This window comes from Nasonia vitripennis, unplaced genomic scaffold, assembly GCF_009193385.2.
Source record: "Nasonia vitripennis strain AsymCx unplaced genomic scaffold, Nvit_psr_1.1 unplaced0148, whole genome shotgun sequence".
NCBI classification, from domain to species: domain Eukaryota; kingdom Metazoa; phylum Arthropoda; class Insecta; order Hymenoptera; family Pteromalidae; genus Nasonia; species Nasonia vitripennis.
Window position 1 is genome coordinate 475408 of NW_022279927.1, and position 25767 is coordinate 501174.

Sequence of the window (25767 nt, forward strand, 5' to 3'; positions counted from 1 at the left end):
AAGCAAAAGATTGTTCTGTTCAATTAAGGGCTTACTTAATTTAGAGATAAGTTATATATTGATCCATTAGAAATAACTCTCAAGATACCTACTACGTACGTAACTTGTCATGCCTATTTTATTGTACTTAAGGTGTGTGTATCACGTTCTAATACATAAAAAGAAACTTTTAGTTGTTTACCAGAAAACAAAATGAAACGGACATGGCAAGTTACGTAGTAGGTATCTTGAGAGTTGTTTCTAATGGATCAATATATAACTTAACTCTAAATTAAGTAAGCCCTTAATTGAACAGAACAATCTTTTGCTTTATTATGATTAAATATATATTTAACTTAACTTTGTTTGATTTATCTCAGTTCTTTTTTATATGTCATTTAGTTGCGGAATATATCAAACTCCCCTAACCTTTTACTTTTCTAAAAGTCAATTTCTTTTAGAGATTTCAGTCCTTTGAAGTAAATTATTTTGCGTATTTCATATTTGTCCTAAAAATAAAATGTAAGCGTCTTAAGCACCGTTTAACCATGGTCTTTTTGTAACATTTTTATCATAACCATAAAAACACTGATTGTTCTGTCGCAAAATATTAGTATTATGACTATGATTGATAAAGCATGTTAAAAAATTTAGATAGGTGTACATTTTTGCTGTCCACAAATTATTCTTACACTAAGACACCAAAAACCACGGGGCGAACTACGGCCTAGACTTCGTCATCAATCACCCGGCACACCTAGACGCCGTCCTTATATGATTTATTTACCTAGACACCAAAAACTATGGAGCGCTCCACCTAGACCTCGTCACCGGCCACCTTGTACACCTAGACACCGCCCTTAAATGATTTTTACACCTAAACACCAAAAAACACGGGGCGAACTACCTTGACCTCATCATCGGCCACCCTGTACACCTGGACACCTTCCTTGAATGATTTGTACACCTAGACACAAAAACACTACGGTGCACTCCACCTAGACGTCGTCATCGGCTACCCTGGCTACCGCTACCGCGACACTTGATATTAAAAAAAAAAAAAAAGAATGAAATCACATTCGTAGTCCCGCTGGTCGGTATATGTGTAATCCCATCGGTACATCAGTAATCCCACTAGCCTGTATAAGAATGTGAGAAAGCAATATGTGCGGCTAAATTCACGGTCTTAACACTAGCGGTGTGCGGCCAACTTCATGGTCGGAATATTTGGGCTGAAGAATCCCAAACAAATTTTAGCATTTTTGTTGAGACATGCTTGTTTATTGTAAAAAAAACTGCTTTCTTGGCAATATATCGGTTGGAAATCATAGTTAAGCATACAAATATGATTTTACGCCAAAATAATTTAGATACAATAATGTAAATATTTGTATTTATTGAATTGAAAATTTGAGTACCCGATATAGAAGTAAATAGTGTCACGGTCGCCGCAGGCTTTTCAAACTCGCCTTTGTGGCGCTACCGCGCCACTTGATATATGTTTACTATAATATTTAAATATATGTTATACAAATTTATATATATGTATATATACATACATACACACACCTATATTATATAGTTATATATAGTTATTTTGTGTATACCCCCCCCCCGCAAAATAAGAAAAATCCCTGGCGAAAAAAAATCACGTGAATAATCGCATAATTAATCGCGTGATAAATCACTGGATTTCTCGCGTGATATATCACGTAATTTATCACATAATTATTTGGCGTGATTTATTACGTGATATATAACGTGTAAAATCACGTCAGAAATCACTCGTAAAATTTAAATATTTGTTGATATTAAAATAAATTGTTTATTTTCCATCTGAATAATTATAAAATATTTGATGATATTGATAATTCATATAAATAAATTGCAATAAAATAGAAAAAAAATATTCCTGACCAAGACTTGAATCCCTGTCCTCCACTTGACAATCCAATGTCTTACTACCTGAGCTATTTGTCCTGTTGCAAGTTTCAAACACCTAATCAAATTATACATAAAATATAAATATATTTATCACTTTATATAGTTTATATGGATACTGTAAGATGAATATATGCAGTAAGCGTATAATCTCAAAAATTTTTTAATTTTTGAAATTTTCAAAATTTTTGGGGAGTGGCTTTTTCAGACTCGGGTGATGTTTTGAGCACTCGTGTCAATCTCGGGCACCTATGGCGCCTTCGACTCCCACTTGTGCTCACATTACCCTCGCTAGATAAAGCCAATTTTCCTCCCTAGTTGCACAATACACTATTATTATTAATTTAACTTTAAATTTTACTTTTCTATTTTTTCCACACCACCCATGAGGTAAATAGATAGGCGCGTTTTTAGGCACGACCGCGACACGGAAGTGCCTTATAGTTTTGTCATCGAAAAATGTGTGAGAAATCGCTAAAAACGGTTTTTTGGCTCTAACTCGAATTCTTTGCATTGTACAAAAAAAAGTTATAAAGAAAAGTTGTAGATCTCGAGGAAATACAACTTTTTCCTATTTACACTTAAGCGTGAAAATGCTTTTGATTCGAGTTAACAGGCCAAAATCGATTTTTTTATAGCAATAAACCAGTATTCATCATAAAACTTTGAGGCTATACATTATACATGAAAAACTTAAACGTAAAAGTTGTAGATATTTTAAACACAACTTTTTACTGTAACAAACATTTTTTCAAAAGCCTTATACAAAAACAAGAACCCTAGAAACGATTTTTGGTACATATAATTGGATAACAATTTCGGTGTGACACGCCCTATGTGGCCCAAAAGTTTTAATTGATTGCTTGACGCTCGCACGAATATCAAGGCGAGCGCGAGCGTCGGTGGATCGGGCGAGGGCGCATATATACCGTAAGGCCGCGTGTGGCGCGCTAGTTTTTAAAGTTTTATTTGGTTGGAAATAAATAATAATTCATATAATTGTTTTTTTTTGCTTTCGTATTGTTAACACTTTATGTGCTTACACTTAGCATTGACTTTTGATTTTGTATCAAGGGGCGCGACAGCGCCACGATGGCAAGTATAAGTAACTAACAGTACGTACGCGTCTTCGGGCGCTGCATGGCGGCCCTTATATACTTTGATATTGCTACTTCTTCAACTCCTGTTCGTTTATTAAAGCGGATTTTTAACCTTACATGTGGCTTAGAAGTACTTATGCAAAAGTTTTTTATCTTATCTTTCACATAAAAAAAGATTTATATTCCAACAGTCTTTCTACAATGAGTTATAAATAAATGAAATTTGCGAGTTTATTTTCGCTTCGCTTGCTGCGGTCTTCGTCTCCCGATATTTTTCAGCCTTCCGGTCACGTGACTTCCGCTTATAAAGTAAGGCTAGGTATACGTATACGTACGATATATACATCACTATGTAGTCATCAGAGAAGAGAGAACCGGTCTTCTGCTATTTAAAATTTTTTTTAATATAAACAAATCTATGTTGAATCAATCAATTATAATTTGTGAGTGAAAAAGTTAATACTTTTAACCAAGATACTATACTAGCATCACAATTACCACTTTTGGAGTGCGATTTGCTGCATGGAGGTAGTTTACTCATTATGATGTTGGTTATATGTATATTAAGCATGGTTAGTGATACATAATTTAACATCACAGTTACTACTTGGAGTGCGAACTGCTTCATGGAGGTAGTTACTTATTATGTTGGTTATGTACATTAAGCACTGTCAGTAATATATATATAAGCAGAAAAGATATTGTGAAAGTTTATATTACTTAATTGATTATGGTGGTATAAAAAGAAACTGTTCCATCTTAAATCCAACAATAACAGTAATAGACTGCTTGGCCTCAAGTTTCAGTGCGACAAACTCCATCATTTTCAGCAGTCAATCAAATTAACGGGTTAAATGAGAATGGTGACTGGTTAAGAGGCATCATCGTAAGAACAATAACTGGCTGTTTTACTATGCTCTCAACTATGCTGCTGTTGCTACTGGCTTTACTTTTCCACACATTTGGTTTAATCAAATAGGGCAAGGACAAGGTATTATGATTTTAATACAAACCTAACAAAAAATTGTTGTATTCTCAAACTGTGGAAAACTGTTTTCAATTTTGGTTTTATCTTTTTTAAGGCGTATAATATGAATTTGATATGATTCTGCAGTAACAGACCCAGATTGAACATAGTTTTTCCATTGAACATTCGCATACAAGCCTTGGACGCAATCTGAGCCATTTACGGCAGAATTACCCATATATATGATATGAGTTTACAACAGTAATAAATATGTTTTTTTATATTTTTTGAGGAGTATAATCTAAATTTTATGATTTCTGTGCTCAAATATTATCAGGTGTTTTGTTATTTAACAATTTAATAAAAATAAATCTTAGAATTTTGAAGCTTGAAAACAATCAAATTTGAATTCTGTGCCTCAAAATGCATGCATCAAAGAACGTTTGGTCACCGTGGTGACTTCCTAGTCAAAAATTATTAAAAAGTTCATTTTTACACGAGCTCAGCATACATTCTAAATGTTTTGCATATTGAGGAATGAAGTGTACACAATAAAAGCCGCTGTTCATTCAAAGATATGACTTTTTAATTACAGAATATTGTATTGTTTTTTAGTAATAATAACTTGTTCATGTTAGTATAGAAGATGGAAAAAATATCAGTTTTAGCTTTTTTGTTTAATTTTACTAAAATTTAATGATAATCTTAGTCATAATTTGTGTGTAAATCCTTTTGTATTCTTATTTTAAGGTTCATAGACGAGACAGCATCCATAAAGTAGATACGGAGGATAATGATAACCAGTCAATAAGAGTCACGAGAGGTCTACAAGAGGACATTTGTAAACATTGGTAAACCATATAACAGTTGTGCACTTGCAGCAGCAGGATCATATTTTTCTCAGTTTAATCACTTCATCTTACATACTATGTATCTTAATTCTTACGGTAGTTATTGTTTTTAATTTATTCTATTAGGATATTTATTTTTATTTTCTTTAGGTTCACTGAATTATTTCATTTGATTTCTAGGTTAATTTATCAACAGCATACATTGTCAAAATCCAAGAGAGTTCGTTCTCCAGTGCTTAGTTCTTCATTTCAAACTTTTAATTTCAAAAAGGTTGCTGCTTAACGTGCTACTACATAAGCCTGATAAATTCATGCTGGTAGCAATTTTTCCTATAGAAAATTTAGGTGTGGAACTGTGATGTACTACCTATCTACTACTGGAAGTAGTGCAAACTTTTATCTGATTCGTAATTTCAGTACTGGGAACAAATTGAAAGTTTTAATTCAAAGTGCTAAAACTTTTGGAATCAGCTGGACTGCAAAAAATTCTACAGAATAAGATCAATTTGAGGATAAGAAGGAGCCAAATATTCCATTACAAGGTTGGTTTTTGCATAGATTTTTCTTGGATAAACTAGTGAACGAATCACAATAGTTATCGATTGCTTTATAATTGGTATCATCTTATAACTATTCAAAGTGACATCGGATCTTAAGTCTGTATGGAAACATTTAACCTACAAAATTTATAGGACTTCAATATTTTTTACCAGCAAAAGGAAGTCTTTAGCAAGGAGTTATCATTGTAAACTTATCCAGACAAAAAAATTGACAATTATGTACAACTATTATTACTTGAATTTGAAACTCTCTACCCTTCTGATGCTGTACCTTCCAGGCGCCTTAAAACTAGTAAAGCTACTGATATCATTGTGTGTGCATTCTCAAATATCTTGAGAAACTTGGATCAAGCTAACCAGTGTTTTTGAGTAAGCTCGAGATCCTTACAAAATTAAGTCAATGCCAAAATATTACAAAGTAAGCTGCATTTTATTTTATTTTATAATCGTTATTTTATTGAGTATAAAAAGTGTTACATAACAAACATTCCTTTTTTGCAGCTATCAGGAATGAAAATAAAAACTCAATTCAAGAATGAACATATGGATTTATTCAAAGTATGAGGATGCTATACATAAAATATAAGAATAATATAAAATAATTCAAGAAGTCAGCGAGAGCTGTTATAAACTATCAGCATTTAATAAAATTAAAAGTTGAATCTGTTAATGAATTATATTCCGTACAAATAGCAAAATTATCAATTAATTTATATGAAAAATTTCTTTGTAAATAAAATAAAAATTTGAAATGATATAATCGCATTGTATTTTTACTCATCTACTTATTTTTGGCAAATGACTACAACTTTATAGTTTCTCAAGTTAAAATACAAAATTCAAATCTAAATCATAAAACATCTACGATTTTGCTGTTTAGAGAGATCATAAAGAATTTTTAACATATTAATATATTAATACATGAAATGATATCCAAATATAACTTTTTGAGAACTAAATTCATCATTTTTACTGATTTTATTTTTTTTCTCTAATGTACGCAGGCTGTTACATCAAAATTTATTATTTTTAGTATTGATTAGCATAAATTAATAAATAAAGTATTAACTATAATTTTCAAGTATTATTTTATAATAAAGTAAAAGATTAAATATAATGACATTTAATAGCCATGCATTTAGTCACACCTTTTTATTGAAATAATTTAGACTTCTTTAAATGCATGCATATTTTCTGAACTAATTTTTATTTTATTTTTCTTCTTCTTGTTCGTAATCTTCTTCTTCTGCTTCAGCCAACTCTCTCTCTCTCAACTCCCTTTCTCCTTCGAGCCTTGCCCTTGTGCGGTTGGTGCTTTCTTCTACCATGTTAAGAAATAGTTCTGCCACGTTTTTTAATCCTTGTTGATAAGGATTGAGTGGAATTTTTTTTCTTAGTTTACGACCACCCCTAACTCCTCGTTTTCCACGTTTCATACCTACAATTATAATGAACATAATAAGTCATTAACAATTCAAAAAAAAAATTATTCTGTAAATATGGGTTAATATTTTGGTATTAAAAATTTTACAAACCATTTTGAGCTTGGTTTCTAAGAGGCAACTCTTCTCTAGCGTTTCCTTGCACTGGGCTTCCCTGATGATCTGCTTCATCCTGTTGTCTTCCTCCAGCGTTTCTTCCTTGTCTTTCAACACCATTATTGTTAAGGTTCTGTAGAGGTCTTCGTTCACCAGCAGCAGCTCTCTGGGGCTGTAATGGTCTTTGTCCAGCAAAGCCATTACGTTGACCCTGCATAGGCCTTCGGGCACCAGCAGCAGCTCTCTGGTGCTGTAATGGTCTCTGATTTCCAGCGATGCCATTTTGCTGACCCTGAATACGTCTTCGGGCACCATTAGCAGCACCTTGGCCCACTACCAATGGTTCCTGTTCAGCGACATCATTGCGCTGGGCCTGCAAAGGGCCTTGAGCTCCATCAGCAGCACCCGGGCCTACTAGCAGTGGACCTTGGCCACCAATGCCATTGCGCTGAGCCTGTAAATGTCCTTGAGCTTCATCAGCGACACCCTGGCCTAGAAATGGTCCCTGTCCAGCTATGCCATTTTGCTGATTCTGCAGAGGTTCTTGTGCATTACCAGCAGCACCTATGCCTAAGAATGGTCTGTGTCCAGCAATTCCATTGTACTGACCGTGCAGAGGTCCTTGTAGAATAACTGACATAAATTAAAAATAGAATAGAATAATATAAATTATAGCAAATCAACATAGTTAATAAATTGCAAAGTGTGACTTACAACGATCTGGAGGGTTTTCTATCAACTCCTCCATTTCTCTCATTTCTACGTCTAAATCAGCATCAGGACGATCTTGCTGGTTGCCATTTAAGCTATCATTATCCACTTCGAAGTCGGAATCATCAAGAAATTCTTCTTGATTACCATTCAAGTTTTCATTTTCTGTAAATTTAGATATCTTTTTTATTCTTTTTGAATGATTTATAATTTAATTTAATATTAAAAAACGATCATCTAAAGGCTCTTTTTGCGTACGCGAAGAAACGACGGAAAATCAAGTTCAGAGTTCCCCAAAGGATTATTATTTAAATGTTTATGTTCACGTAAAAAAAAATAACTCATGTAACTGTAACACCGCCCTTGAGAAACACCGAACTTGGTTTTCCCTTTATTTTACAGATTTTCTTGTACGATTTTGCGAACGCGAAAAAGGGCTTTAGACAGTCTGATCAAAAAACCATTGTTTTGATTGCAATAAAATGAAGAATCGCAATAAAGAAATTACAGAAAAATTGCAACTGGACAAGATTTTACACTTTTTTAAGAATACGTGCGTGCGTTTACTTTGAAATTGTTACTAATACTTTTATAAAAGGACCTTTTCTTACCTTCATTCCTAATTTTCAAATCAGCCATGTTATTCAATAGGCCTTGCCTTTCGCTCATTTTTCAAGAAGAAAACAAGAAGCTTCACAAATCTCTCAGTGCCGATATATGTGCACGTCCGAATCTTTTTTTGAAATAACGGCCGGATAGAGACAAAGGACAATGCGGGAGATCATCACGTGCGCTAGGTTGCCGGCTGCCGCGCCGATTTTATTACTATAAGGAGCAATCAGCGCCACGCGTGGTCAAAATTTGAATCATAGTTCCGCGTTCCGAGTTCCGGCCGTCGGACTTTCCCCCATGTACAATGCATGTGACGCAAGACACGGTCTATTCGGACCTCCGAGCTCCGCTTGAGGGCACTGTTGGGTTACTCTACAGTTTGTACTTGCAATAGTACCAATTTTCTTCAACAGATAGTTTAAAATAAACTGCTCAGAACTCAAAACTTAACCTACAAATATTGAATTTGAATATCAGTTTGTTTAATACCCCTCTAACATTCACATATTTGTTTATATTTACTTGAATGTTTGATATAATCATGATGTACAAATAAAAGAGTAGAAAAAAGAAGTCGCACGAATTTTGAACAAGGAACAATATTTTATTTATCAGATAAGTTAAAACTTTATAATACCTTTTTATTGATTATTATTATTGAACTGTAATACTTTGTGTCATTTTTATTGGTATTTTTTTTAGGATTGTAATAGGATATTCTAAAAGGTAATAAGTAATCAAATTCAATGACATAAATGCTGTATGCATTTTATAAATCAAAACGACAATTATTCAACAGCTGATAAATGTGTTCATGCGCAACTAAGTAATACAAAAAAATATAATTTGCATGGTGTTGTAACTACTGCGAGTCAAGTGGATAAGTTGACCTTGTTAGGTAAGGTAAAAACAATAATATTTGCATCATAACAAAGAGAAGCATATACATTTTTTATTCGCACACAAAAAATGATCTGTAAGGCTTATTGAGAATCAAATCATACAAGTATTTTTTCTTTCTTTTTTATGCATCGTGTATTTCATTTTATGTGTTTCATTATCGTTCAACAAGTTTATAAATTGTCACAATCATATTCAATTACTGTTTTCATCTTAACGTGCATGCATTTTTATGATAAATTCTAATTTTTATTTTTAAATTTGTTACAGTTGCTGGCAATAGTGAATAAAATACTGTTGGAGATTGTTGGAAAACTGATCAGTGATGCGTGTCTCATGCACTAACTTTGGATGAACTCTACAAAAATTGTATACGTTACTCATGATACTAGAATTTTTGTCAATGGAGATAGACGTTAATCTATTTTATAGTATTGTTGGGGTAAGGAAATAATGTCATGATTAAGAATGTTAAGCTTGAATAATCATAAAATAAATATTTATAATAATACTTATAAACAAAAATTCTTATATCTCACAACGATAATTTAAAATGTATATATTATTTTTCAAATAGATCACTCAGATGCGCCCTTCCCAGTGCTCGGATAATGACTGGATCAAATAAGAACAGGCTTTATTTGGTTGACGAATGAAGTAGAGAAGATTTTTTAAGTGAAGGGAACATTTGTATAATAATTCTTTATTAATTTTCCTATACTTATGTCGAAGAAGTTATAATAATAAGTGACAATAGTTTTGGTTATTTTTATAAATTGAGGAAATGATTTCAAAAGTGAATAATTTGAACAAACATCTTGCTGTAACTATATACAAGTTAATATAACAATTAATTTAAAATAATGTAACAATATATGAATTAAAACATTTTCTGATTTTTTATTTAAACATTTATTTGTGTACCATTCTTTTCATACGCACTGTAGCCTACTTAAGTGGACTATATTTTTTAGATGATGTTTTTTTTATTTTCTCCTTACTCCATCATTTTTGTAGATACATAATATATATATCTTTACATATATTTTATTATATACATATATCTTTTCCATCGGTAGACATCATTTTAGAAAAGGTGCATCAGGTATTATTATTTTATTGATTTTTTATTTTAAAAAACTGATCTTACACAAATCATATATGTATCGTACGTAAATTTTAACTGGATTATTTTTAGATTTAATAGTCTTTTTTGTCTGCCTGTGTTTCTTAAAATGAGTATATATGAATTAAAAATTATAATATAATTCTGCACACATTACACATTACTTAGCTATCAATAAATATGTATACTAGTCTTCTCCGTCTGTCTGTGTTTTTTAAAATAAGTAGATAATGAAGTTGTTTAATTTACACTACAGTTGTAATCTATTTGAATTTGGCGCTCCCCTAGCAGATGGCGCGCGTGCAACCTTTGTTTGCCGGATCGCGGATAATCAGCTAATACATACAGGTATATATATAGTCGAATCTGGTGGATATACCTGAACGTAAAACTAAAATCGGCATGTTATTTTAATGGTGCCTATCGCTAGGTGCGGATCTCTTTGTTTCCAGAATCCTCCTCAACAAAAAATCGTGAGAAAACTCCTGTGCATGTGTGAAGAAGGATATTTCTTAGTATCAAAGTAAGTAATTATTATATAATTATTATAAGTCTAGTTTCTTTTTATTTTTTGAAAATTGTATATAAGCAGATTATGTGCTTTGCTAGAAAATTGAGGCTTATTATAAGTGCCCAAGTGTTAATTTTTCTGCTGGGTTGCTCGGTGGGATGATGGGCAGTATATATATCTCAATCAATTATTTCTAATTTCGAAAAAAACAAATTTGGTGCAGGTAGAACAACAATATGTTGAGGTTAGAATTTAAGATACGGACTAGAGTTTTGGAAAATCACCAACCATTCAAATAATAAGCATAACTTTTTGTTGTAATCTTGATGAGTATAATATATACATCATATACATGTATAATGTACTGTATATAATATCTTTACCTGTTATAATCCAATACTACCTATTTGACGCATATCAATTTGCCAGCTCCATAAATTACATTTTAACGTTAACCTCTGCTAATTCATCCATATATTTATTTATTTTATTAGAAAATAACAATAATCTACACGATAGTCGTACATTATCATTTTATAATTTAATAAATAAAGATTGATCACTAGGACCAGTTAAAAACATGAAACATACTGGTAGATTATAAGTACATACATTTTGTAAATATTGTGGATTAGGGTTACTTTCGAATGAAGAAAATTGACATTGATAAATTCGAATGGATATATTATCTGTGATCATTAGTTAAATGTTGTTTATTGACATACCTGTAGAAATACTGTAAAGATCGGGTAGTGGACTATAACAGCCTAACCACCTTAAATTATAAAAGTAATGTATATGTATATTATATATATACTAAATTATTTAAAAAATATATATTATCAACTATTGAATATACTCAGGTACACTTTAAAAAACTTAAAATTTTTATAAATGCCATTTACCAGGTAAAACATGACTTCAAAGGCAAAAATTCATAATTTTCATTTTTTAACTCACCGCATACTTTAATTCTGGGCATCGAAGAACACTAAAACTTTGCAGATAGGCATGAAATATATACATAATTCTGGTCCGAGTGTGGGAATTTGCAAATAAGTTCATTTTTAAAAAGTTATCTACACTTTAAACAAAATATTTGTCATTTTTAACATTTTCTTTAAATTATAGATAACAGAATTATGTGTGTTTCAAGCCTGTTTGTAAAGTCTTAGGGCTCTTCGATCCCAGAATTGAAATAAAAATAAAATAATACAAATTTAAAGTTTTTTTAAGTGTACCTGAGTATATTCAATAGTTTAATATATATTTATTAAATAATTTAACATATATACAAAAATAAATATCATTTTTTATTTTATAATTTATGGTTAGCTTTACTTAAAGAATATGTACATGTACAATAGGGTGTCCCTTATTTACCAAACCGCCTCTAGCGAAGAGCGCCGGGCTCAGATCAAAAAATGTTTTCAATTTTTTTGAAATTTTTTTGGCCCTTCTAACAGGTGCCTCTACGAGTCCTACTTTTCCCTTGAAAAAAAAAACTTTTAAGTTTGAAAAATCCATATTACCAGGATTATAGTCGCTAGAGGTAGTTTTCTAAATAAGGGACACCATAATGTACAATGTAATTTATCATGAACTGTTTAATTAAAAAATATTTTGTCTTATGAACATTATAAATTATGTAGTTCTTTCGTATAAAGTAGTATGTCTTATTTCATTACATCATTCATAAAACTTTTACAGGAATACTTTGGATCGAAATAAACGGAAGATATCATTTGAGAGAAAGTAAGCTACTTTTTTTTTAATTTTCGCTCATAAATCCTTCAAAATAATCAATTGAATAATTTGTCACTACTGATATATAATTTATTTTTTCAGGGTTTGGATCGCCATCAAGTCTCTACCATAATCATTTTGGTAACTACGTGCATCCCAAACTTGGCAGCTTCGCGCGCCCCTAAGTTGGCAGCTTCGTGCGCCTCTGATTTGGCAGCTTCGTGCGCCTCTAAGTTGGCAGCTTCGTGCGCCCCTACGGTGGCAGCTTCGTGCGCCCCTAAGTTGGCAGCTTCGTGCGCCCCTACATTGGCAGCTTCGTGCGCCCCTATACGTTGGCAGCTTCGTGTGCCCATTTTTAGTTTTGTATGTTCTAAAATTTTAATAAATTTCTGTGTTTTTTATTATTTGAAATGGAAAAACAAAAAAAAATATTTGTTCTTGAAAATGATGAAATGTCAAGAATTCTTGATGGATCTCGGTTACAGGATACACATATTGATAAATTTCATAGCATGCTGTCTAATGAGACTATTTTGAACCACGTTCTACGTTGTATCTTACAAATGTAATGCTTGATCCTAATTCGAGCCGTATAAAACCTATATCACGAAACGTTCTCCATGTCCAAATATTACATAGCTGTGATGATTTGTGTAATAAATGTATTAATGGTCATTGGATTTGTTGTTACTATGATACCAAATCTATTTTTATATATGATTCTTTAAATAAAAAGTATTTGCACGAGTGCAATCAAATATTTTTAAGAAAGTTATTTCCATATTTTGACCAAATTCCTATTTATTATCCTACAGTGCAGAATCAACCAAATTCTGATGATTGCGGTGTTTATGCAATAGCATTTGCAACGTCGTTGGTTTTCCAAAAAAATCCTGCTAAAATTTGTTATGATTCTCTCAAATTACGTAAACATCTTTATGAAATGTTTGAAAATAATCTCATTACCCATTTCCCTATAATTTTTGACAATAACAAGCATATAAGTTCACAACCTTTTTTGAAAAGACAAGCAAATAAAACTTCTTTATTAAAATCTCTTAGCACAAAAGCTGGTCAAGTGCAGAGCACGGTACTACAAAATAACACGTTTCAGAACAAATATTGTTCAGTAATGACTAAAGTTCGTCCTAATATATCTAATGATTGTGTTCATGTTGTTGGGCTACTAAATAATGATAGCGTATCTTGTTATGCAAACTCATCTTTACAAAGCTTATTGCACTGTAAACCTATAAGACTGAGATTCAATGAAACTTTAGATTTAACAGGGATTAATGTTTTTTTCAAAAATTATATCAGAAAAGAGATTGTTGATGTTTTTGCTCTTAGAGCATATACTCATAAGCAGTATACCATTAGAGCTCAACAGGATGTTGCTGAATTTATTATGCATCTGTGTGAGAAATCTATTATTTTACATGATCTATTGAATCATAAATTGAATACTGTTCTAAAATGTCCCGATTGCAATGAAACTAATTTTTTAAAACCTACTCTAAACTATATATTTCCTTTGGCACTTCCACAAAATGAGGAGATATTAAGTTTACAAGACCTCGTGAATTATAATGTAGGAAGTTGGAATGTTACAGACATTACTTGTAACAATGGATGTCAACATAAAAAAATTGAGAAGACGGAATTGACTACAGATAATGAGCTTTTAATTTTGCAACTGAACTTATTTAAAATTAACGAGAACGGTGAGCCATCAAAATATACTAATTTAAAAATTAAAAATGTGCCAGATGAAACAGTTTCAATAAATAATAATTATTTCAAAGTTATAAGTGTTATATTTCATCATGGCGACAGCCTTTACCATGGTCATTACACAAATATGCTACGTGACAAAAATAAATGGTTAAAAGTGAGTGATTCAGAACTGAAGCAATTCTTATGGCCTTTGTATGCCAAAGATGCATATTTATTGTTTTTAGAAAAAATAGAGGAACCGTCCATTAATGTAGTGCCAATTATTAAAGCTGAAAAACAACATGAACGGCACATTGACAATTTCTCTAAATCTAATATTTTCACTGTTAATAAACAACATAATGATACAAACGTAGGTAAGGCCTCGGTACATAATAACTCACATATTAATGAAAAACAGTTGTATGCAATTAATAATAAAATATGCAGTACACAGAAAATGGTTCAAGATAACCCAATTTCACAAAAGTTGGACTAACAGAGAAAAGCATCTCTTCAAAATCAAATTCATTTTTTAACAACTGCAGTTTAAGACACTCCTTACCTGCTAATCAATCAAACATTAATTTTTCATCTGACTGTAACAGTTATAATGAAAAAAAAAGTCAATTATCTACTGTTTATTTGGATTTAAATTCAAAAAATATTGAAAGTGACGTTAATTATGAACCACCATTTTTAGAGTCTATTTCAAAAGATAACGGGCTTTCAAAAAAACGTAATCATTATAAGCAAAGCAAAGAAAACAAGTCAAAAAACAACAAAGCTTACTATGAATTTAAGAAAAATAATATCCGACAGAAATCAAAATCTCCTTCTGCTGTTTCACAACTTCTTCGTCAGTTTGATATTGACAGAGCTGAGAAATTATCAAGAAAACGTAAGTATTATCAAGAAAATAAAGAAGAAATTTTGAAAAAGCGAAGATTACATTATCACTTAAATAAAGAGAAACGATTAGCTAGCGTGAAAAACTATTACGAATCGAATAAGAACAAAATTTTGATTAGAAATAAAACCAAGAGACACGAAATTAGCTTAAAACGAAGCGTAGTTGCAAATAAAACTAGTATAGCTAAAAAAATAGCAAAGAAATACAAATCTATCATGATAAAGCAGTCTACTAAAAATTTAATACAAACAAAAGAAAAATATATTCAAAATGTTATGCAAAAATTAGATTGTACATCTGTATTAGATCGTAGGATAGAAGCTGATAAATTGGTCATGTCTGCTTTTTATGTTCGAGATAATCATATTTCAAAAGTAAAAAAAGAATTGCTTAATGTTAAGGAAAAAATTGAAGTTTCCTTAACTAGACTAGGTGGTGAACCAATAATAGATGACGAAAACTGTTCTTATGCACTTACTGCTTTATGTGGTTTACCTAAACATACTTCTTCTTCGGAAGGATATTTTGGAGAATCAACATACGATTTCACGAGTGGAAAAATTAATGATAAAATAGAAACACATATTATTGTGAACGAACAAGGACAAACAATGAATATTTTACCGACTATTGAATCAAATATTAAAAGTAAAATTTGGCAATGTAATGATTATTGTAAAAAAGTTGATCCGGATGTATTGAATGAACTTAACAATTTATTTCAAAATTTAATCGATGTTACATATATCAATGCTTACAATTTTTGAAAACAATTGATAATTGTTCAGCACAATCTCATAATTCAGAGAAAAAAGGCCATCCGATTATTTGTTATAGTAAACCTTTGTCATGCACATCAAAATTTTAAAATTAAACATTTATCCGTCCATTATCCAAAACTCCGCACTATCAAACGATTTTTATATAAAATAATTGATAATTACAAACAAATTGAAAAAATCGAAAGTGCTTTGAATAATATTGATATCGAGGAATTGAAAAATATTGCATTAAATGCTGAACAAGCAGCAATATTGATTAATAGCACTAAGTATGAAATTTGCTTAAACGAAACTCAAATAAAAGACAAATATAGCGAGGAATAAAAGCGTACACAAAAATAGATATGGATCCACCTAAAATTCCTTGCGTTTCTTGTGAAAAGCTTTGTTGTGAGCGCAGTATAGAATCTGTTGATAATATTTCGATAAAACGAATTTGGTGGAAGAATTGCTCGATGTTAATATTCCTGAAAAACTAAATTACTGGAAAAGATTAAAAGAATTATACAATTCCCCAAATTTCAATAATGAATTTATTTGTAAAAGCTGTAGTGGTAAGTTAAAAAAATATACATTACCATCTACATGTGTTTTAAATGAACTTTATGTTAAAGAAATCCCTGATGAAATCAAAACTTTAAATACTTATGAAAAAATGTTGATACAACGAGCGAAAGCTTTCCAAACAGTTGTTAAAATGGGTACCGTGATGAAGAAAAATTTACCTAATTATTGCAAAATTGATAAAGTGACAGGTCGAACTTTTCATTTACCGTTACCTTTAGAGGAAACTTTGAAAAAAATTTGTCCAGATACCGATCCTCTAAACATTAATCATGAAATGTTTATTTTAATACGAGGTAATCCGACAAAGGGAAAAATTATTTGGGAAGATTATGTCGATGTTAAGAAAATTTGGCATGCTTTGCATTGGTTAAAACGTTGGAATCCTTTGTATTTTAATATACAGATACCGTCTTGTCCTGAACAAATTAAAGACATTCTTGAAAATCTTAATTTACAGTATGAAGATTTGGCTGCAGATAATGAAAATGATAATACACAAAATAATGTGCATGAGCACGATACTGAAAATAACAATATAGCTAATCAAAATGGTGACAAAATTGATCAGGAAACAAACATAAATGAAAAACCGCAAATAGCTGCATTACTAACACAGAAGTTTCAGTCAGATCCATATTATGAACAGTATACTATTTATCCATTACATACAAAAAGAATTAATGAAACTGATTCAAAATTATATCAGATGCTCCAGATATATGCTACTGCTTTAGATGTCCGTGCCGAAGATTTAGATTTAAAATGTTTTCCAGACTTGTATCCTTATGGAATGTATGGGCAGCATGAAAAAAGATCTGTAAGTTTGAGGGATTATGATTATATAAGAGCAAGATTGACATCTAAACACCCACGGTTTAGATTGAATATTCAGTACCTATTTTATTTGCTATTTAATAATAACATAAGACAAATCAGCGCTGGAATCTTTCATAAATTGAATGTTGTTAATCCACGCTATAAATATACAGTAAAAGATCTCACAGAAAAATTAGAACAAGATCAATTAGATTCCAATTTACAAAGTATTTTTTCTCGTTTGCGAGGTACTGAAGCATATTGGAAACAGGTTAGAAATGATTTAGAATGCATGATGAATGAGTATGGACCAGCTACGTTTTTTATTACTTTAAGCCCTGGTGAGTGGATGTGGTCGGCATTAGCTGAATACATACGCGAAGCTAATGGTTGGGAAAACGATAAAAGATCTATTAGCGAACTTATAGCTGCTGATCCTGTGTCAGCTTCAAGGTATATTCAGAATAGATTCCAAGCGATGCTAGCTTATATACTTTCTTCGGCTCATCCAATAGGAAAAGTAGCTCATTATTATTATGCTTGTGAATATCAAGGCAGAGGATTACCACATTATCATTGTTTATTTTGGATTCATGACGCACCCGTTTATGGTAAAGCCCCTAATAAAGAAATCCAAAAATTTATTTTACAAAATATTACATGTCGAATACCTAATAAACATGTTTCACCGGAACTTCACAGACGTGTTATGGCTTATCAACGCCATACACATAATAACTATTGTATGCGTAAGAAAAAAACTAAAACAGGTTTCAAGAGCGCTTGTCGTTTTGGATTTTCCCGTCCAATAACGTCTAAATTAGTTTTAAGAGAAGTTTCTGTAGCTATTGCGAACAAAAGAAAATTAAGAAATAAGAGCAGATTCTATGATTTACCACGAGGGCCAGATGAACAATGTATTAACGATTATATGCCTGCTTTGTTGGTACTTTGGGAAGGTAATAATGACGCGCAATTTATTTGTGAGTCTTCTCACCTGTTAACAAAATATGTATCCTCTTATGGAACTAAAGGAGAAAAAAGTACTGTAGATTTTTCCGATATTCAATCCAATAAGTCTTTGTGCAGTCGGCTTTGGTCTTTTTCTATGCGAGCCCTAAATCACAGGGAGTGCGGAGCAATAGAAGCAGCTGACACATTGTTAGGGCATCCTCTTCATGCTACAGATACTGATACTGTAATTAGATGGTTAGACGTTAGAATGATACGAAATAGAAAACTTAAACCATTCAAAGAAATAAAAAAACTATCACCGGATTCAACAGATATATTTTATGATTCATTAATTGACAGCCATTATCCAAACCGACCTCAGGAATTACATTCATTGTGTTTGTACGACTTTGCAAAATGGTTTGATATAATAAAAAAGAAACCAGTGTATAAGGCAGAATATTATGAGATGCCAGGAGGTCTCTTTTGTAAAAAGCGAAAAAAGCCCTATCTTATAAATCACTGGAAATATAATCCAATTAATCAACCAGAAGATTATTATCATTCACTACTACTGCTATTTCAACCTTGGAGAGATACCGATGAATTGAAAAATGGGGAAGATTCTTTTACAATGGCATTTCAAAAAAAAACAATGCGAATTAATGGATGCAATGAAGTATCATGATAAATGTGAAACGATACGAGAAGCTATGGAAAAGATGAATGAAATTATTCAAAATCAATTGCTGGAAACGCAAGAAAATAAATCTAAATCAGATAATTTGCCAGAAGGCTGTGTTCCGATGGAAATAGAGAATGCCATAAAAGATTTTAAAGATATGGCCGAAAAAATCGTCATGAACGAAACAGATATAGAGAATTCTATCTCAAGGTTTAATATAGATCAATCAAATATTTTCAAAAAAATTACTTCTGTCTTACAGTCTAATGACAAAATTTTGAGAATTTTCATAAGTGGCCCAGGTGGTACTGGAAAAAGTTTCTTGATCGAAACTATTGTCGCATGGAATAAAATAATACGTAACAAAGAAACAGCTGTTACAGCCCCTACTGGGATAGCAGCTTACAATGTTTCTGGTTTAACTATTCATAGACTTCTACATTTACCAGTGGAGCATGGGTGTACAGCGAAATATAAAGAACTATCGCCTGCAGCTTTGAAACAAATACGGCAAAGCTTGGAAAATGTTGACTTGATTATTATTGATGAAATATCCATGGTATCTAATATTACATTAATGTATATTCATTTACGTCTTACTGAAATCTTCAATACTTCCGAATGCGATGATGGTTGGTTTGGAAAAATACATATTATTGTATTTGGTGATTTGCTTCAACTTCCACCTGTTCGAGAAAATTTTGCTTTCGTTGAAGTTGCGAAAAAAGATATTGAAAAATATATCGGAGCAATAAATTCATTTAATTTGTGGACTTTATTCGAGTACGATGAGCTGACAATTAACATGAGGCAAAAAAAATGATAATCAATATAACGAAATACTCAGTAGACTAAGGTTAGGATTTTTGACTGATGTAGATATCAATGTTCTACAACAGCGGAACACTAAAATTTTCAAAGTACAAATAGTCTTGAAATAATGCAAGAATTGTGCCGCGGTATATGAAAAATTACCTACTGATACTGTATGTTTGTTACCAACGAGGAATATGTGCGATATTTTAAATGAATGCTATGCTGCGTAGAATTGATTCTGAAGATATAAATCTTATAGCTAACGATTCTTTCAAATGTCCGAAAAAATTTGCCAAAAGAAAGTTTTTAAAAATGTTAGATGAGGACAAAGATAATGCTTGTGGAATTGAGCGCGTAATCAAAATAAAATAAATTCAAAAAAAAAGGTGTGAAATCTGTTGATACATTGTCAAGTATTTTTTTTTGCTTTTGCTTAGAAAAATGAAAGCTAAACTCAAAAATAATAATTATACCTTCAAGGTAATTTCAATTTCATACATTATTATTTTATAAATACTTGACGGACCCGTCGTCTTATAGTTTTTCGGTGAAAAAAAAAAAAAATAACCGACATACTAATTTATATACGGTACTCTAATATTAATAATATTTTATCAACAAGTTGAAATTATAACTAATTGTTCCTTTCAAGTTTTCAAATATTGAGTGAAATCTCAATGACTTTACTATTTTTTTTAAGTCGCGAATTATATATCAAGATTGTTGTATAAAGTTATGAAAGTATGAAACCGATTGAATGAATTACCCAAAGTGAATCGTTCTTATTATAATATTGTTAAAAATTGCAATAATTAAATAATAGTTGAGAAATTCTTTCATTTTTTACTCGATTTATAATTGATAAGCCATGAGAATGGTTAATGATGACAAAATCTTTTTAAAGGCTCACTCATTTAAGTTAAAGTTTCAAATGCTTCAATAAACAATAAGACTGCTGTCCTCTCTTAAAAAAGAGATGACCGGATGTTGTGAAGCCTTTTAAAACTCGATTTGATTGGTTATGGCTAGCCATCCGGTCGAATGGCGCCAAAATTTATAATGTTTCAGTATGGTTTAAGTTTAATATCATGATTTTGGGTTTATTATTCAGTTGATTCTTTTTACGATCATAATTAATAATATGATTGTTTCGTTTATAATCATTCTAGCTTATTTTGTGTCATATATTTTCTAAGTTAGAATTTCTAACCTCAAAAACTATAATCTGCTTAGTTTTAGAAGATACTTCTTATCTTCTTAAGAAAAAACATCAAGCAAATACTAATGCTTACTTAATTGTGAAATATATGTTAGAATTTTGAATACTTTTAAGACATTATAATAAACAAACCGCGTGCATTAAAATTGAGCGCGCGAAGCGCGCTTGAATTTAGCTAGTTTGTCAAAAACGCTCGTCTTTAACATATAAACATACACCGTGAACTAGAAGACGACGGGTCCGTCAAGTATTTATAAAAATAATAATGTATGAAATTGAAATTACCTTGAAGGTATAATTATTATTTTGAGTTAGCTTTCATTTTTCTAAGCAAAAGCAAAAAAAAATACTTGACAATGTATCAACAGATTTCACACCTTTTTTTAACTGGAATTTAAAATTATCATCGTCATAAACAATTTTATAGTATACTTGACAATGTATAAGTAGAAATTAGATTTCACTTATTTTGTTACCTGAAATTGTAAACTATCATAAGCGTATTTATTATTAGATTTCATTGTTGAATTTTATAATTATTGGAATAAAAATATATCAATACATAAAATATAGACTCGAATTTTATAGAAAATTAACTGTGGGAGTATATAGAGAAAATTATACTTGCCTACATTTTTACCTTGTAAAAGGTTTTTTTTAGAAAGATTCCGAATATACCTCTCAATTTGCAAAGTAATATATAACGTACTACGCAAAAGAATTATTTGTTTTCCAACTGAACTCCAATAATATTAATAAAGTTAATAACGGTTCTCGTTTACTTGTTCGAAGTACTATCCACAATTGACAATTTAAAAATATAACACTAACCAACAGTTCCATTCCACACGCATAAAGCTCAATAGTTATTCGTTATACTTTAGTTTTTATAAATTAAAATAATATTTATCATCGAGAGAACAATTTTACTTATCATCAGAAGTCTAATACGAACGCTCAAATATTGTCGAGGACGATTTTACTTAGTCTTAGTATAACGTAAAAAGACATTTTTGAACAATAACTAGAACCCTTAGTTTTGATACAAACGCATTAAAAACAAGAAAGTAGTCGTTTTTTATCGTTTATACTAATTATCAATGTTCTGTAAGGTTGCTTGTCGATGAGTATCGTCTAATGTTCGAGACTTATTCTTGTAATTTTCAGTGAAAGTAATGCCAGTAACCAATTGATTTAAGATACTGTTATCTCAAACATTTGAAGGACTTTTTTACTTATTTACAATAATCTACATTATTGACAATTTGACTAGACCAGATTGAGATTTCTACTCATTCCGAATATACCTCTCAATTTGCAAAGTAATATATAACGTACTACGCAAAAGAATTATTTGTTTTCCAACTGAACTCCAATAATATTAATAAAGTTAATAACGGTTCTCGTTTACTTGTTCGAAGTACTATCCACAATTGACAATTTAAAAATATAACACTAACCAACAGTTCCATTCCACACGCATAAAGCTCAATAGTTATTCGTTATACTTTAGTTTTTATAAATTAAAATAATATTTATCATCGAGAGAACAATTTTACTTATCATAAGAAGTCTAATACGAACGCTCAAATATTGTCGAGGTCGATTTTACTTAGTCTTAGTATAACGTAAAAAGACATTTTTGAACAATAACTAGAACCCTTAGTTTTGATACAAACGCATTAAAAACAAGAAAGTAGTCGTTTTTTATCGTTTATACTAATTATCAATGTTCTGTAAGGTTGCTTGTCGATGAGTATCGTCTAATGTGGATGCGATCTATTTTACTTACGGAAGAGAAAACTTATGTTCGAGACTTATTCTTGTAATTTTCAGTGAAAGTAATGCCTGTAACCAATTGATTTAAGATACTGTTATCTCAAACATTTGAAGGACTTTTTTACTTATTTACAATAATCTACATTATTGACAATTTGACTATACCAGATTGAGATTTCTACTCATTCCGAATATACCTCTCAATTTGCAAAGTAATATATAACGTACTACGCAAAAGAATTATTTGTTTTCCAACTGAACTCCAATAATATTAATAAAGTTAATAACGGTTCTCGTTTACTTGTTCGAAGTACTATCCACAATTGACAATTTAAAAATATAACACTAACCAACAGTTCCATTCCACACGCATAAAGCTCAATAGTTATTCGTTATACTTTAGTTTTTATAAATTAAAATAATATTTATCATCGAAAGAACAATTTTACTTATCATCAGAAGTCTAATACGAACGCTCAAATATTGTCGAGGACGATTTTACTTAGTCTTAGTATAACGTAAAAAGACATTTTTGAATAATAACTAGAACCCTTAGTTTTGATACAAAGGCATTAAAAACAGGAAAGTAGTCGTTTTTTATCGTTTATACTAATTATCAATGTTCTGTAAGGTTGCTTGTCGATGAGTATCGTCTAATGTTGATGCGATCTATTTTACTTACGGAAGAGAAAACTTATGTTCGAGACTTATTCTTGTAATTTTCAGTGAAAGTAATGCCAGTAACCAATTGATTTAAGATACTGTTATCTCAAACATTTGAAGGACTTTTTTACTTATTTACAATAATCCACATTATTGACAATTTGACTAGACCAGATTGAGATTTCTACTCATTCCGAATATACCTCTCAATTTGCAAAGTAATATTTAACATCCTACGCAAAAGAATTATTTGTTTTCCAACTGAACTCCAATAATATTAATAAAGTTAATAACGGTTCTCTTTTACTTGTTCGAAGTACTATCCACAATTGACAATTTAAAAATATAACAATAACCAACAGTTCCATTCCACATGCATAAAGCTCAATAGTTATTCGTTATACATTAGTTTTTATAAATTAAAAGAATATTTATCATCGAGAGAACAATTTTACTTATCATAAGAAGTCTAATACGAACGCTCAAATATTGTAGAGGACGATTTTACTTAGTCTTAGTATAACGTAAAAAGACATTTTTTAACAATAACTAGAACCCTTAATTTTGATACACACGCATTAAAAACAGGAAAGTAGTCGTTTTTTATCGTTTATACTAATTATCAATGTTCTGTAAGGTTGCTTGTCGATGAGTATCGTCTAATGTTGATGCGATATATTTTACTTACGGAAGAGAAAACTTATGTTCGAGACTTATTCTTGTAATTTTCAGTGAAAGTAATGCCAGTAACCAATTGATTTAAGATACTGTTATCTCAAACATTTGAAGGACTTTTTTACTTATTTACAATAATCTACATTATTGACAATTTGACTAGACCAGATTGAGATTTCTACTCATTCCGAATATACCTCTCAATTTGCAAAGTAATATATAACGTACTACGCAAAAGAATTATTTGTTTTCCAACTGAACTCCAATAATATTAATAAAGTTAATAACGGTTCTCGTTTACTTGTTCGAAGTACTATCCACAATTGACAATTTAAAAATATAACACTAACCAACAGTTCCATTCCACACGCATAAAGCTCAATAGTTATTCGTTATACTTTAGTTTTTATAAATTAAAATAATATTTATCATCGAGAGAACAATTTTACTTATCATAAGAAGTCTAATCCGAACGCTCAAATATTGTCGAGGACGATTTTACTTAGTCTTAGTATAACGTAAAAAGACATTTTTGAACAATAACTAGAACCCTTAGTTTTGATACAAACGCATTAAAAACAAGAAAGTAGTCGTTTTTTATCGTTTATACTAATTATCAATGTTCTGTAAGGTTGCTTGTCGATGAGTATCGTCTAATGTGGATGCGATCTATTTTACTTACGGAAGAGAAAACTTATGTTCGAGACTTATTCTTGTAATTTTCAGTGAAAGTAATGCCTGTAACCAATTGATTTAAGATACTGTTATCTCAAACATTTGAAGGACTTTTTTACTTATTTACAATAATCTACATTATTGACAATTTGACTATACCAGATTGAGATTTCTACTCATTCCGAATATACCTCTCAATTTGCAAAGTAATATATAACGTACTACGCAAAAGAATTATTTGTTTTCCAACTGAACTCCAATAATATTAATAAAGTTAATAACGGTTCTCGTTTACTTGTTCGAAGTACTATCCACAATTGACAATTTAAAAATATAACACTAACCAACAGTTCCATTCCACACGCATAAAGCTCAATAGTTATTCGTTATACTTTAGTTTTTATAAATTAAAATAATATTTATCATCGAAAGAACAATTTTACTTATCATCAGAAGTCTAATACGAACGCTCAAATATTGTCGAGGACGATTTTACTTAGTCTTAGTATAACGTAAAAAGACATTTTTGAATAATAACTAGAACCCTTAGTTTTGATACAAAGGCATTAAAAACAGGAAAGTAGTCGTTTTTTATCGTTTATACTAATTATCAATGTTCTGTAAGGTTGCTTGTCGATGAGTATCGTCTAATGTTGATGCGATCTATTTTACTTACGGAAGAGAAAACTTATGTTCGAGACTTATTCTTGTAATTTTCAGTGAAAGTAATGCCAGTAACCAATTGATTTAAGATACTGTTATCTCAAACATTTGAAGGACTTTTTTACTTATTTACAATAATCTACATTATTGACAATTTGACTAGACCAGATTGAGATTTCTACTCATTCCGAATATACCTCTCAATTTGCAAAGTAATATATAACGTACTACGCAAAAGAATTATTTGTTTTCCAACTGAACTCCAATAATATTAATAAAGTTAATAACGGTTCTCGTTTACT

The 25767-nt window shown here is 30.7% G+C and overlaps 2 protein-coding genes and 2 long non-coding RNA genes across 9 annotated transcripts; 3 read left to right on the forward strand and 1 right to left on the reverse strand.

Moving 5' to 3' along the window:
- The first annotated feature begins 3010 nt into the window (after window positions 1-3010).
- Window positions 3011-6158, forward strand: LOC116418281. Of its 6 annotated transcripts, XR_004228337.1 has the most exons (6): window positions 3011-3548; window positions 3621-3652; window positions 3821-4011; window positions 4738-4934; window positions 5019-5816; window positions 5900-6158. It is a non-coding gene; the product is annotated as an uncharacterized LOC116418281 (long non-coding RNA). The 6 variants fall into 6 exon arrangements; XR_004228336.1 differs by lacking the exon at window positions 3621-3652 and having other exon boundaries at window positions 3012-3548; window positions 3799-4011; XR_004228335.1 differs by lacking the exon at window positions 3621-3652 and having other exon boundaries at window positions 3012-3548.
- Window positions 6159-6497: 339 nt separating this feature from the next.
- Window positions 6498-8599, reverse strand: LOC116418279. Its single transcript, XM_031933328.1, has 4 exons — window positions 8259-8599; window positions 7651-7812; window positions 6934-7569; window positions 6498-6836 (listed from the first exon to the last, which is right to left on the reverse strand). The coding sequence occupies exons 1-4, from the start codon at window positions 8314-8316 to the stop codon at window positions 6610-6612; spliced, it is 1083 nt and encodes a 360-aa protein (XP_031789188.1). The 5' UTR covers window positions 8317-8599; the 3' UTR covers window positions 6498-6609.
- Window positions 8600-8670: 71 nt separating this feature from the next.
- Window positions 8671-13217, forward strand: LOC116418282. Its single transcript, XR_004228340.2, has 5 exons — window positions 8671-9157; window positions 9430-9601; window positions 9737-10808; window positions 12507-12551; window positions 12645-13217. It is a non-coding gene; the product is annotated as an uncharacterized LOC116418282 (long non-coding RNA).
- A 5795-nt stretch (window positions 13218-19012) lies between these two features.
- Window positions 19013-19798, forward strand: LOC116418284 (ATP-dependent DNA helicase pfh1-like). Its single transcript, XM_031933330.1, has one exon. It carries the CDS (start codon window positions 19013-19015, stop codon window positions 19796-19798), a length of 786 nt encoding a protein of 261 aa, XP_031789190.1.
- The last annotated feature ends 5969 nt before the right edge of the window (window positions 19799-25767 follow it).

Excerpts from the sequence above, each read along its gene's own strand:
- LOC116418279 (XM_031933328.1), bottom strand. The coding sequence starts at position 8,316 with ATGAGCGAAAGGCAAGGCCTATTGAATAACATGGCTGATTTGAAAATT. Across the intron at positions 7,813-8,258 it reads TTTGAAAATTAGGAATGAAG|AAAATGAAAACTTGAATGGT; the intron begins GTAAGAAAAGGT and ends CTAAATTTACAG. Across the intron at positions 6,837-6,933 it reads TAGAAACCAAGCTCAAAATG|GTATGAAACGTGGAAAACGA; the intron begins GTTTGTAAAATT and ends TTATAATTGTAG.
- LOC116418284 (XM_031933330.1), top strand. The coding sequence starts at position 19,013 with ATGAATGAAATTATTCAAAATCAATTGCTGGAAACGCAAGAAAATAAA.